Source organism: Phodopus roborovskii, unplaced genomic scaffold (assembly GCF_943737965.1).
Source record: "Phodopus roborovskii unplaced genomic scaffold, PHOROB, whole genome shotgun sequence".
Taxonomy (NCBI): Eukaryota; Metazoa; Chordata; class Mammalia; order Rodentia; family Cricetidae; genus Phodopus; species Phodopus roborovskii.
In genome coordinates, this window is record NW_026125397.1 from 13,030,617 (window position 1) to 13,046,338 (window position 15,722).

Here is a 15,722-nt window from a genome sequence, read left to right on the forward strand (position 1 = left end):
GTGAGATCCTGTCCCTTGTGACTCTGTAGAGAAAACTTAATCTTCTGCAATAGTCACTCAGAAAATGAGGGACTTACCATTAGGAAAGTTATTTAAAGATGGGATGCTATAACTCTTATGAACTGCATCTACAATACATTGGTAGGTTTCGTTTTTAAGTTATCGCAAAGAAAAGTGAAATTCTGCTGCACTTTATATTCTCAGTAAACACAGGATTAGTTACAGGCCTAGAGACCTCATCCTTTCATGGTGAGAAGATTGCAACACCCACTCCATTCTCGTCATTTCTTAAAGAATGAATAGTTTTCTTATATTATATAGCCCACTTCACTATTTCTATTGTTTAATATTTTGCTTTCTTTGTTTTCAAATCAATGCTTCTTGCTTTACATGCCTTGAGGGATAACTTACAGAGAAAAATTGTGCCCAGCAGCACTAATTATTTGGCTATTTGGCAATATTGAACTCATCTATATTTTCCCCTCTTCCTCATTGAGAAAAAGGAAACAGGAAACCAAAAAGACAAGAAGAATTGAGTTCATTATACAACGCGCTATGATGCCACTGTTAATATACTGTATAAATGCATTAAAAACTAAGTAATGGGTGGAGGCTGTGGGTGTAAAAACTGCTTAGTGTATTAATTGTACTCATAAAACCAGAGTGCAGAAACTCAAGTCCATCTATTCTGCAGCCTCCTGATAAACCTGGCTTAGCGGGTGCGCTCCTAGGGGCTCTCAGCTCTCCTCAGTGCCTGGATGGTCACAGATACGAACAGGAGGAATGGCAAAGCACACCAAGTTGTGTGATACTGGTACTCCTCTCAGGACTAATTGAATGCATCACACCTAGTTTCGGTTGTGATTCAAATCAAAGGTTTGAAGACCTGTCACTAGAGGTTTTTCTATCAATGCTCAGAAGGAACAGCGTGTCCCTGTGGTACAAATCTAGCCACTTGGCTACAAAATGTCTAGTTTTTATATTATGGGAAAGATGATAATTCTTCAAATTATAACTTGAGTTAGGTATTAGACCTGTAAGTGTGAAACCCCTGGAGTCCTGCAATTGCTATTATGCTCATTCCTTTAGCTGGTTACATGTGTTAATGAAAGAAAAATGAAAAACTAATTAGATCCCGTAAATGGCTGCTTATTGCTGAGTTGTGCCCCTCTTTGTACTCTTCAAAGTCCCACTTCTAATAGCAACAGGCTTCATGCGTATTTCTTTTTTCATTACTAAAAGACAAACCTCGAGGAAGACGAGGGTAGTAACACCATAAGCATTATACTAAAACATAAAACAGGCTAAATATTTCAAAATTTCTTTGTGCAATGCTCAATCAGCAAATAGTTAAATAGGCATATTTTCTTTGTATTGCTTTATGTCTAATAACAGTACTTACCAAACATGGCTCCCTGGTTGCTTATATCACACAGAGCTACTAATACAAAGTTTCTACTGTATTTTCAATGTAAATTTTCTGTACAGGGTAAACTAGAGTAAGTTTTTATTTCCATATGAAAAGAATGTAAAATAGTCACTTGGTTTTCCCTTGCCAAGTAATCTAGATGGTAGAAACAAGAAAATATTTATTTTGTTCTTTATTATACCTTGAGATGTGCTTTTATTTAAATTTTCCCAGTTCATCATAGTATCATTTACCCCACTAAATCTGTACAAAGACAATGGCAAAAGTCTGCCTTACAAAGTTAATTTGACAACTGCCAAGTCCAGTTAGATTTCCATGTGGTTTAGCTTCAACCTCACATTTGGGTAACAGTTTAAAATGAGCAGGGTGATTTTCGTAAGATTATCACAAACTGTATTATGGACAGAGAGCCCACTAGGAGAAGGGGTGACCCGTGTTTCTGGATATAATTGTTATGATAAATCCTGCTAAGATAATTATCAAATAAGACTTGCTGTTTCATTTTTAAATTACAAAAGAATGCAATCCTTTTCTAATTATTATTACTTCAAATATTCTAAAATTTAAGCACACACACACACACACATATACACACACACACAAATTAGTGTTACCTCTCTAAATATATTATATGTATATGTATATATGTGTACATGTATACACACACACATATATGTATGTACGTATGTATGTATAATCACTAACTCAGTATTTCATGTACATGTAGCTATTTTTATTTATTTGTTTTTATTATGGGCTCTAAGGGCACAATAAGATGTCTCATTAAGTAAAGTCACTTTTCTCAAATGTCAGGTGCTGCGGAATAACCCTTCTGTACATTATGAATATGTGTTATCCTCACTGGTTAATAATGAAGCTGACTGGTCTAGAGCAGGCAGGATAAAGTTATGTGAAACAATCAAATTGAAGACTCTAGAATAAAAAAGGGTGGAGTCAGGGAAACTCCAGTCAGCTGCTAAAGAAGTAGGCCATGTAGAAAATGAGGTAATAAGTCATGTGTCATATGGCAGAGCATATATAAGAGATACGGGTTAATTTAAGTGTAAGAATTAGCTAGTAACAAGCCTAAGCCATTGGCCAAGCATTTTAAAGTAACTTTAAGCCTCTATGTCAGTTATTTGGAAACAGGTGGTAGGGATAGGAAATCTCTGGCTACAGTCAGGCAACCTGAATTCAATCTCCAGAGACCACACAAAATGAAAGAGAACAAGATTGCATGTGTGCTTGTGGGTCAGAACACGTGCTCTCCACCATGAGGGCCTAGCACTAATGGAGTTGACACTCATCTGCCTGCAGATTGCATCCATAGATCAAACTCACATCCCATGTTTGCAGAGAAAGTGCTCTTAGACACTGAACTGTCTCGCCATCTCCTAAAGCATGGGATTTTCAGTGCAAATATATCTTTACATATGTATTCTTATACTATCCCATTTCTCTGTAAAGTAAAAACTTACAAATACTTAATTTTAATTTGTATCCACACTAAAACCTATCATTCTAGTACAATATTTATAGAGTAGACTTTTGAGACAAACAGGGTTGGCAAAGCCATGCTCATTTTGGGAAATTTGCTTTATATCTTGAACAAGGCTATCTTGGGAATGTAATGACTGTAATTTTACTTTTTCTCATACTAATTTTACAAATGTTTCCTTGTGGGTGAATGGCATGCTCATTGCTTAATAGACAATGTTGTTTTAGCAGGGACACCAAAGGAAATAATAAAGGCTTGAAAAAAATCATCACAAAGTCTACACAGGAAATAGTAGCTTTGAAGTCAAAGTTTTTGATCTAGAAGAGGAAATAAAGCCCTAATAACAGATTTAGAGGAAAGTACAGATCGAGCCCTCTACGGCCGTTTCCAGAGAGACAGAGGAAGTAGGAGAAGGAATATTGAGATAAGGACTGTTGCTTGCTTTATTGGCTTTGTTCTTTTGCGAAGGGGGCCTCAAGAAGATAGGGTGACCTCACTTTCCTTTGCAGCAGAGGCTCATCATCTGTTTTCTCTATTTCCCAAGTATTGAGAGCACAGGCGTGAGTTAGGATGTTCAAATAGGTCATACCTCTGAACCCACAACCCAGCAGCCTGTGGAAGCAGCTGCTTCCATGTTCTAAGGCACCGCCGTGAGCTGTAGTAACAGAACGCAGACTCAGGGAATCCAGTGTACACCTGGAAGTCATTCTTCCTTTCCTTTCTAGCAGCTCATGCTTTCTTCATTTTTCTTCAGAAGAATGTCACATCAATATTGGACATGTGTGACACATCTGAACCTTTCCTCAGAAAAGACTTTTAAGGCCCCCAAGACTTTGCAAAGAATAATGAGCGTTTTTCTGTTTAAGAGGTCCCACTTAGAATACTCAAGACACTTATGTGCTCCACAATAAAGAGGATGGTATTCTTGACACAAACGGGAGCATTAAGCATCGGTATTAGCAAGAGAAAAAGGAATCAAAACAACTGCAACAACAATAAATAAATAAATAAATAAATAAATAAATAAACCCAGAATTTAGGGTAGTCAATTCACTATACCCATAAAAGCTGCATAAATCTTGTGATTTTTTTGGGGGACAACTGACTCAACTTCTGTCACAGAAGGTATCAGTCCTGTGACAAAGGACACACTGTTTCAGTGACAAGAGGCAGAGACAAACCCAAGTGGAAATTTTCAGACATAGCTGCAGTTTCCAAACAAGCTACACAGGGCAAGTCAGGGCTTCATCACTCTGGGAAGTGAGAACCCTGGCTTCTGGAAATGCAGTTATGATAAAAAAAAAATCAATGATCCACATAACTTTGAGTCTTGTCCAGCCCCAGTTTGGAGTCTGCTTCTTCCTCAGGATGGGGATTTTGCTGCATAGGAAGAATGTAAACAGTCCCTGATCCCCCTCAGGACCTGGGATTTTTTTTTTTTGGTATTTCACTTGATACCTTAGATGGGGCCCATAGTAATATGTCAAGTGATAAATTTGTTTATTTGCCAATAACCAATTCTACATTAAGGCTTCTGCTTTCAAAAAATGGCCAGAAATCAAGAAGTCTCCTTTGTGCCTTGCTTTGAAGACTCCTATAAATACAATTCTTAAACAACAATGTATAGTCTTAATATGTAGGAATATGTCTAAGTTAAAATAACCCTAGACATCTGGCCCCACTCCAGATCTATACCAAAATATGTATTTTAAAATGCTTAAGAGTTTCATATGAATTCATTCTCTGTGCTTACTATTGCCACGGAGTACTGTTTCAACCCTGAACAGATTCTATATTTCCTTTGGCAGGGGAGTTAAAGGAGCTCTATTTTCAGCCAACTTCTGAAATCCACATTCTCACTATTTTGTCTCCTTGGTATGCCTGGCTTTTTTTTTTTTTTTTTTTTTTTTTTTTGGTCTGGGAATGAATAAAGCATGATACCTACATTGAATACTAAAGATTAGACAGTTAAGCAACAAAATAATTGCAATATATTGATAAGAGCAATTAGTTTACATTGTTATACGTTTTATCAACTGGTTTCATTTATAAACAACTCAACTTCTCAACTGATTCTTTACTATAGTGCAGTAGCCCAGTGGCCACCTTCCCCATTGGTTTAATGACCATCTGAGATTTAATTGGAAAGAAGAATCTCTAAGTGGATACTATAACATTGCCCAAAATAACATGTAATTGTGAGGAAGTATTATGTATTCTTGTATACTCTTACATCTTAATTCATCAAAATGCTGTTCATTAGATAGTCACACAGAAAAATCAGTTATATGAATGCCATAGTTGCAATAGAAAAGGGGGTATGTATGGCTATTACATTTTCTTAAAAACTATTAATATATTTATACTGAACAAAGAAATAAGAAATAATTATTAATTTTTAACTCAGATGTTTGTTTCAAGTGTGGTTTCCAAAACCTTTGTCCATTTTATGCTGTGTCAATTACATTGGATTTGAACTGCTCTCTCTCTCTCTCTCTCTCTTTCTCTCTCTCTCTCTGTCATACTGTCAAGACTGCCAGGTCACAAAATGAAATGCAAAAAAGCATAAAATGTATTTCTGTCCCTCTTTCCACTCAGTAACTCCTGATATAGCTTTGACATCTTTAACATGGATAAGAGACAGTTTGCCCTTCCTGTATTTGTCTATTGTTTATAGAGCAGTGTTTCATTATTTCATTATTCCCATTTTAGAAGAATCACTGTGGTTTCACCAACTTCTGAATTGATCATTTGTATTTTTCAGTATATTTTAACCTTTATATCTCAATGTAAGGTCTTAAGCATTTTTTAACATTTTATGATAGCAAAATTTTATTGTTATTAGATTTATTTTTTAGTAAATTTAAAATATTTCCAGATTTTAATTTCAAGTGGTTGGGCCTTTCAGTTTAGAAGTAAACTGCTACCTTAGAGTTTCATTTTTTTTCTGGTCCCAGGAGTCAGAGAACACTAGTTTAATGACTACAACTTATTATGCACTGAGCATTTTATGGTTTGAGTCACTCAATGATTAGGTGTTGTCTATAGCTTTGACAGTTCTATGATGGGTGGAACTTCCTACTGAATAAAATATTATTTTTTGCTAGTTATAATGTATAGAGTGTCAACATTTTTACTATTTATCTGATTAACATTTTTATAAAGGAGTATTACAAACTCCAATTAATTATGAATACTACAGTTCAATATTTTTATCCAATTATTTTTGTTTTATTAATCTCGATGCTATATTATTTTATTCAGGATAACTATTTCACTATCTGCTTGCATTTCTGTCTTTCAGTTTGTCTATCTACACGAGTAGGTATTTTTCTTTGAGGATCTGGAAATTGGATAAAGGACCTTGCCCATATCGGACAAGCAAAAAATCCCCAAACAAGTCAAAAATGCCTGAACAAAACAATATGAGACAGAAGACCAGAAAAATATCGTTAGTTCATATTGTATTGGCCCTCTACTCCTGTGCATAGGCCCTAACTCTAAATTAGATTAATATACCCAGTTAGACTCCTTTGGAGAAAACTATTTGTTTCTTTTGTAAGCTGTTGTCACATATTCTCTGTAGGGATGATAGGACATTGTGTCCACCTTGCACACTCCAGCACTGGAACCCTATCTGGCTTGAACATGCATGAGTCCTTTGTGTCAGTCCTGTTGTATCTAGAAGACACTCTTCCATATTCTCATCACTCCTACATCTCTGCAACTGGATTCCAGGAGTTCAGCTTAGTGTTTAGTTGTGGGAGTCTGCTTCTGTTTCCATCAATTACAGGATGAAGGCTCTAGGATGGCATATAAGATAGTCACCAATCTCATTATCAGGAAAGGGCATTTAAGGTAGCCTCTCCACTATTGCTTAGATTGTTAGTTGGAGTCATCCTTGTAGGTCTCTGGACATTTCCCTAGTGTAAGATTTCTCTTTAAATCTTAATGTCTCCCTCTATTATGGTTTCTCTTTCTTGCTCTCCTCTATTCTTCCCCCAACTCAATCTTCTTGCTCCTTTATGTCCTCCTTTCCCCTCAACTTCTCCCCTTCTCTTTTTCTTGACTCCCTCTCCCCTCCCCAACTGATCCCAAATCTCTCAGGAGACTACTTTATGAACATAACATCAGTAGCACAGACACTGAGATCTACAATTAATAAATGGGTCATCCTAAAACTGAGAAGCTTCTGAAGGCAAAGATTTCCTGATTGGCTCATATCTGGAGCCTCAAACTGAAAAAAAACCTTTCTTCTATGTGGTGTTTTACCTCAGCAATGGAAAAATAACTAATATACCAAAGAAAGTAATAACTAATACACCATATGGATCTAGTATACTGTATACAAAATTAGTCATTTCTTTGTGATAACAAGTATTGAGTTCAGGTTCTTTAGCTTGCTAATTAGCATTCTGTTATGTAGCTACATCCTTTTCTCATTGCACCACCCTTTTCTTTGGGCAGCATCACATTTATTTGCCCAGAATAGTCTTGAACACTTTATTAGCCATGCAAGCCTTCAACCTGACATTGTTCTTGTCATCGCTCTAGTAGCTGGGGTTGCAGGTGTGTGCAATCATGCCTCACTGAAAAATAAATTAGGTTTTAAAGAAACACTAATATAAGTAAAACAAATATAACACGTCTCTCCATTTATGTTTACATACAAAGTTATAGAAGACAAATTTGATATTTACTGATTTTTTACTGAATATAAATATGTGTGAACATTGGGATCTTTGTTAAATTGTTTAAATTCCATTATTCTGTCTACCACTCATTTCTGTTTTTAAGGATTTGTTCCTCTTAGTCTTCAGTGTAAGGAAGGTTTTATCTTCTAGCTCTGCTTCTTATGGAAGACAACAGTTTTATTCACCAAAGCTTGAATTGTGTGTATTATTTCTTCTTTCAAATGGCAACATTTAACAATAAATCACATCTAGATCCTAGCCCAACCATGAAAGTCATTAAAACATGACAGCTTTCTAGAAGTAACTTCCATGCATTTCTAAATCACACGCACACCATTATATATGATTAAACATTGTTGCCTCGGTTGCACTAGATAATTTTCTAATGCCAAGTGAAATCTATCAGGTATTTACTTGTGCCCTTAGTCTCACAGGCTTAAGTGAAAACACACTGGTCTCTCCTGGGTATGAAGAGACCCTTTGCCTGCTTTCTCTGTCAGCTTATTGCTTTATCCCTGTAATACACGATCACCATGGACTAACGATTTTCCTCAGAAAAAGCATGAGTTGGCATCTCAAAACAGCTCATTCAGAAGATGTGGAGACTTGCAATTTCACCTGAACCAGCTTACAATTTTACACATCTAACCAGATCATTTTTGCCACATTTGAGCAGACCATTAAGCTTTTTCTAATGTGTTCCTATGAAAATTATTTTCTCATTCCAGGTGACGCAATTCAGTAAATAAACCACTATAGTACTTGTGCTTTTGTTCTGTTTTGTACTTTGAACCTAAAAATTACTACATATTAAATAACATATTTCACCTTTTTTCAATAATTCAACCTAGTTGATGGATAGGATGGGTTCTCATTTCTGCCTGAAAAATGATAAGGGATTCATAATTGACTAGTATAATGAAATAAGAAAACTACATACGAAGACTTCTCAAAATCCCGAACACAAGGGATCACTTCACATTTAATGTTCAAAGGCAACTTCAAACAAAGATACTATATGCAATGAATTGAAAACCCATTTCCTCTTGGTTTCCAAATGAGATATCTATTAAAAATACCAATTCAAGGAACAACACATTATATAATACTTGATGATATTTAGTTTAAACACTAACATGTTATAAACATAAATAATATAGAAATTGTTACTGTTGTTTAGATGTTTTGTTGCTATGATATTATATATTCCTATTATATGCCAACTTAACAGAAAATTAAAAAGCAGTTTCTCTATTTGATAAAAATAAAACAAATTTTATTTTTTCTTGAGTCCTTTACAGCTACAATTTCTAAAATAGTCATTGAAATTTTGTTAGTAATATTGTATTTTCATGGTATTAACCATATACCTATTTATAAAAGACAACCAAAGATTGTTGTATGTACTTCATAACCACATGGAAAATTAATTGCTTAGAAAAATAAACTGAAAATGCTATAGAAAAGAGAATACAAGTTTTGATCTCTACATTATTGTAACTAAAATCTTAAACTTGAAAGTAACTAAAATCTTTAAGTTTAAGTCTTGCTTGTATTTGTTGTAAAGCAATTACCTATTTTTCATATTGTGTGGAAAAAGCAACACCTTTCTCATTATGTACATCCCTCTGAATGCATTCTCTTATTTGATTTCATGTATTTGCTTCCAGGACTCAAGTCATGGAGGATTCAGATGGTATACCGACTGCCATACTTTTTAGAGGTTGAAAATGATGATGTTATAATCTGGCTACTATATGCAGTCTCAACAGAGCCATTATTGACTTTTCATTCTTTCTTATTTTACATATTGATTCCAGTTCCCTCTCCCTCCCATCCTTCCACCGCCCCCTAGCCCCCTCTCCCATCCCATTTCCCACCCACTCCCCAGGAAGGGTGAGGCATCACAGGAGGGATCATCAAATCTGTCAAGGTATTTGGAGAAGGGCCTAGGCCCTCCCTCCTGCCTCTAGGCTAAGGGAGTATCCCTCCATGGGGAATGTGCTCCCGAAGTTGAGCACCAGGGATAAATCCTGTTTCCACTATCAGAGGTCCGGCAGACTGCCTAGGCCTTTTAACTGAGATCCAGGTTTAGGGGGACTGGGTCAGTCCTATGCTGGTTTCCCATCTATCAGTCTGGGGTCCATGAGCTCCTATATTACATTTTTAATCACTAGTGTTTCTGCCTAGCATTTTATTCCTCACAGAGTGTGAGCTACTTGAAACAACTCAAGTATTAAATGCCACACAATCACCTTTCTCAGATCCTTTGTACAGAGAAAAAGAAAATCCAGAGCAGATAACCATAGAATTTAGTCCTTTATGGTTTTATGTTTAAAGGAGATGATAAAATTTGCATGAGTTCTGAAGCCTTGGTGTACAAGAAAATACTGTTAACTGCTCCATTGATGATGATGATGGACAATCACTAAGTGCTTGTGAGAATACGATTTCTTAGTCTTTGGCTTACAGATTGCTTGTGCTTTGGGGTTTTAGGGTGTGCCCTCACAATAGTTTAATTATCTTGTTTAAAATCACGAGATCCTAGCCTCCATTCTGTGTGTACAGATACACATGGAAAGCTTGCTGCCTCCAGAAAACATCTGTGCACTCAGCTCACCTCAACTCTCTTTTTTCTCTGTGTTTTCATGTTAAACAAACCCGGGTATATTGAATCATTTCACTCTGTCAATACTCCTGACACTTAACTTACAATTTTAAGGTGATTATTTTATATAGAGAATATTGTTAAATGTCATTCTAATGTGAAATTTCCTTGAAGAAAGTGGATTACATAACATCAGAGACATATAAACAGGGGACTAATTCAGGTCCCTGAGAAAGAGTGCTACCTTTTCAGCAGAGATTCAATCTGCGTTTCTCCTATAGCAGTCAGAACAATTTTTCTCCATTGGTCACAGCCCCTTCCCAAATGGGATGTGTGCTTGCCACAGCATACAGAATGACTCTCTGGACAAATCACTAAGTGGTCTTTCACTAGGCTGACTGTGAGGAACTGGCCATAAATCTGATCCTTGAATATTTCACTAGACTCTCCCTCATCCCAAATGTCACACTTATTTTCTCTCCATCTTTGTCATTGAACCATGATAAATCAAAATGATTTATTTCTACTTGACATAAATCCATAGCACAGATTAAATGATAAGCAAACACTATTAAAATGCTGAGTGTTTGGTCAAACTCCTACATATATATTACCACCCCATATCTCCCTAGCCTGACTAGATATATAGATATGGGGAAGAAATATCTAGAGATTTTTCTTCTGAGTATTAGGTTTAAAGATTACAGTACCTTTAAGACATTTACCACATGTGATGGTGTTAGCCAAAGACTATGTCATAACTTCTGTCTTCCAACATTAGCAAGAGGAACAAGTCAGAAATTCTCTCCTGAGTCAAGATTTACTTAAATGGATTGCCTTATTTCACCTATTTGCTGTAACCATACTACAATAGAACAACGATGGCCTTAGCACTCTGTAGATTACATTATTCAATAGTCAATGAATTCATGTTAAAATTACAGCAGTGCTTCTCACACAGTAAATAAATTACAATGAAAACATAAAGAGTTTTTATATCTTCTAGTCTATGTTAGAATAATGTATTTATTTTTATTCACTTCTGTAATAAATTATTTCCTTCTGTGAATTGTCTAAATTATTGTATTATTATTTAAGTTCAATCAGGAAAACATTGCTCAAGACAAGGCAATGAAGTGACTTCAAAAATCTTTAAGATATTTGTCTCTGAAAATATCCTATTCAGCCTTAGAATCCTCTCATGGATGTTATAAAGGCATATTACATTAGGGGTATTATAATTTACATTCCAAATTAATTTTGCTGCATAGCACACATCATAACTTTGAGATGACAGAATCACAGAGGTAAAAGTGAGACATCCTTCACTTCACCTTCACCCACTGCACCTAAAATACAAGAGCTCAGAGAGTCTTGTTCTAAATTTGAAAGAGATTCATTAATGTAGGAGTGATGACTCAGGCAAATCAGATGGCAAATTACCTTTGAGAGATCCCCCGCCTCCAAATAGAAGCAGATAACAAACACATTCCACGTCACCCAGAGGACTAGCCAGACAGCATACTGTGGAAAAGCAAAGGAACAAGAGAAGAATTAATTTAGAATTAGCTGAGGATGAGGGCAAATAGATCTTGAACTTCTGAAATCCAAGTCAAAGACTAGTTGAAAATACTGGCTATTGCTTCCAATTATATATATTTATCTCTATCCATCTCTTGATTTCTTATGACATTTAGTCTCAGAAATAATAAAATACTGAAGAACCAGCTTTAGGTTTTTAAGAGAGAAAAGATAACAGCCTCCCCATTTCCATATAAAGGCTTTTATATTTACAGACATGGAGAAACGACGTTCCATTTGACATTCTAAATACATTAAAAATATTTTGTTTATAAAGTCATCTTTATGGTGAATGTGCAAACTTCATTCAAGTTATTAATTTTATCCCCAACACAATGGTCCTCATGTTCATGTCCCATGCAGCAGCTCTTTTCTTCTTCTTTTTCAAAATCCTTTCTTTGTATTTCACTTATTTACTTACTTATTTTTTTTTTACATGTCGATCCCAGTTCCCTTTCCTTCTCTCCCTCCCTGCCCTTTTCCCTTCCTCCCTCTTTCCCTCAATTCCCTCTCACATGTACCCTGACCACCCTCCCCTCCCATCCCTCCACCCCAATTCCACATGTAGGGCAATGCCATCCAGGTGGGGTCGTATAAATCTGTCAAGTCATTTGAAGTAGGACTAGGACTTCTCTCCTGTCTCTAGATTAAGGCAGTTATCCCTCCATGGGGGATGTGTCCCCAAGGTCCTTTTGTGCACCGGGAATACATCCTGATTCTACTGCCTGAGGTTCCTTAGACTGCTTAGTCCTTCTAGCTGAGACCCATATTCAGGGGGGCCTGAGTCTGTCCCATTCTGGATTCCCAGCTATCAGTCTGGGGGCCCATTAGCTCCTCCTTGTTTAGGTAAGCTGTCTCTATGTGTTCTGCAACCTGGTCTTGTCCTCTCCATCTGCATCTAGATTCTAGTTTGACTCAGTGTTTAGGTATGGGTGTTTGCTTCTGTTTTTTTGTTTCCACCAGGTACTAGATGAGGGCTCCATGATGGTGGATAAGTTAGTTGTTGATCTCACTATCTGGGAAGGGCATTTATGGTAGCCTTTCCATGGTTGCTCAAATTGTTAGTTGGCAGCAGTCTTGTAGGTCTCTAGACCTTTCTTTAGGTTCAGTTTTCTCTTCAAATCAATAATGTCTTCCTCTTTTATGTTCGTTCTCTCTCTCTCTCTCTCTCTCTCTCTCTCTCTCTCTCTCTCTCATCTTCTATTCCTACCCCAACTCAATCTTCCTAGTTGCATGTGCTTTCCTCTCCTCCCCTTCTCTTTCTCCCACTCCTCTCTCCATTCACTGCCCCCCCAATTCCCATGTGCTCTGAGGGACTTGTCCCTTCCCCCTTCTGTGAAGGACTTTATATGAATCTCTTAGAATACACCTTGTATCCTAGTTCCTCTGGTGGTGTGAATTATAGGCTGGTGATCCTTTGCTCTAGGTCTAAAGTCCACATATGAGTGAGTACATGCCATGTTATTCACTCATACACCCCATGACGTAACAGTAACAATCTAGGAATTATTCTCATTCTGTTTTTTGCTTAGTGTGTACTCTGCAGTGGTGACAAATTTTCTTACCAAGTCATAGTTCTAATTATCCAGTCAATCAAATCACTTTAAACACCTACAAGTCACTATCCTACAGAAACACTGCAGATAACAAACACAAAAATTAATTACCCAAAAATTCATGTTAAATGTAGGAGATGATTTTTAAGAAGGTGAATATCACATTACACATCAAATTATATGTAATGTGAACAAAGAGGGAATATGGAAATAATGCATAGTTTATCTTGAGAAACAAAATATTAAATCTTAAAAAAAGGTGATACTTCCTGGAAGAAATGTATAAAACTGACTTTCAAACTCAATTAAGTTAAAATGTGATGATTGGTTGGTGATAACAATGACAAAATGGCCAGTCTAGGTTTTGCTTTGTCATTGAAATCACAGGGTATTATGTTTCTTCCTGCTAAATAAATCCATGGGTTCCATCCCTTTAATGATGATTCATATCTTTATACTGCTATTTAAGAGGTTCCATGATTTTGATGCTGTGTTTTCAGTCACTTGTTTAAGCTCATTCCTGTAGATATCATGGGTCCTAACACTTGTTGACTCTATTCCCTGGACTTAAAATACATTTTTCTCTTTGGGGTTTTTCCCCATATAATGCCTTCATCATTGATTTTTTTTTCTTTCTTTTCTCTATACATTACTGTTCACATCCATCAATATTTTATTTTTCTTCAAAGGTCACCTAAAATAACACTTGGTGTCAGACATGTAGTTATACCTGGCTGAGCTTTTCATAGCATTTAGCTAACTTTTATGTCTTAATTTCACCACTAATATCCTGTTTAATTACTTATATAAATAATCTAATGTATGAACAATAATGTCTTTATGAAATAAGTTCTTCTGTCTATGTTGATGTCCATAAGTTCTTAACTTAATATCTTGGATAACATAGGCATTCAGAAAATATTATGTTTAAGTCAGTGAATGGATGAGAAGAAACTAAGTAAAATATTATTTTCAGAAAAAATGAGGACAGTACTCATGGACATCATTTTTGCAGGAATACTCTGATCATTACGTTATTTGATGAGTGATGAAATTGGGTAATAGTACATAAAGTTTCCACAACATTTTAAAGACACTGGGTGGTTCCAAGTGCTATACAGGGGTGTTGCTCTTGGCAGCATAGAGTGAAGAAGGTCAAACCAAATGATTCGAGAAGAAAGATATTTGAAATGCTACATGGAGTGTGGGCTGAGAACTCATAATTGGATTCATAAACTGAGTAACTGTGGCAAAAAGGGGATCCTGATCCGTAAAACAGGGATGCTAGGAAACACTTGAGTTCGTTTAATGTGTACATTTAACTGCCATACCTTATTTGTAAACTAAAATGGAGGGTTGTTATTGAGCGCATGAAGTTTTTTTGACCATTTTCTTTTTAGATATTTAGATATTTAGTTTAGATATTAGTTTAGATAATTCCACAGATTGCCTTTCACTCCAGTTGCTTCCTACTCTCTGCAGAAGAATTTTCACTGTATATGACACCTTGCAGCTTTGCTTTGGTTTCCTATAATTTGGCTTTGTTGTTCATGAAAAAACAAACAAACAAAGAAACACCTTGGTCATTTCAGTGTCCTGAAATATTTCACCAATGTTGGTTTCTAAAAGTCTGAGGTCTTGCATTTATTTGATGGATAGGTTTGGATTTTAGTTTCAAAACTACATTGAAGTTTAGGGTCCTTGTTGATAGCATGAATAAAAAGGCACATACAATTTGTGATCATTTAGTTAATTTTTTATGATTTTTTTTAAATTTGAAACAAGCATGGTTTACATGTCAATCCCAGTTACCTCACCCTCCCCTCCTCCCTTGTCTCCCTCCCAACCCTATCCCATCCCCTTTCTGCTCCCCAGGGAGGGTGAGGCCTTCCATGGGGAATCTTCAAAGTCTGTCATATAATTTAGAGCAGGCCCAGACCCTCCTCCATGTGTCTAGGCTGAGAGAGTATGCATTTATGTGGAATGGGTTCCCAAAGTTCATAAGTATACTAAGGATAAATACTGATCCACTACCAGAGGGCCCATAGACTGCCTAGGTCTCCTAAGTAACACCCACATTCAGGGGGTCTGGGTTGGACCTATGCTTGTTTCCCAGCTATCAGACTGGTGTCCATGAACTCCCCCTTGTTCAGGTCAGCTGTTTCTGTGGGTTTCTTAACCGAGGTCTTGACCCCTTTGCTCATCACATCTCTGAGTCTGCAACTTAATTCCAGGATTTCGGCTCAGTGTTTAGCTGTGGTTGTCTGCTTCTGCTTCCTTTCAGCTACTGGATGAAGGCTTTAGGATGGCATATGAGGTAGTAGTCAACAATTTCATTATAGGGATAGGACATTCA

At 36.4% G+C, this 15,722-nt stretch overlaps 1 protein-coding gene across 2 annotated transcripts in view; it reads right to left on the bottom strand.

The window, feature by feature from the left end:
• Nkain2 (sodium/potassium transporting ATPase interacting 2) overlaps positions 1-15,722 on the bottom strand; it is a 920,355-nt gene that overhangs the window by 444,302 nt on the left and 460,331 nt on the right. For both annotated transcript variants that reach the window (XM_051175496.1, XM_051175495.1), the window contains exon 3: positions 11,673-11,753. In XM_051175496.1, the coding sequence (XP_051031453.1) occupies positions 11,673-11,753 (81 nt within the window). The remainder of the gene's footprint in view (positions 1-11,672; positions 11,754-15,722) is intronic.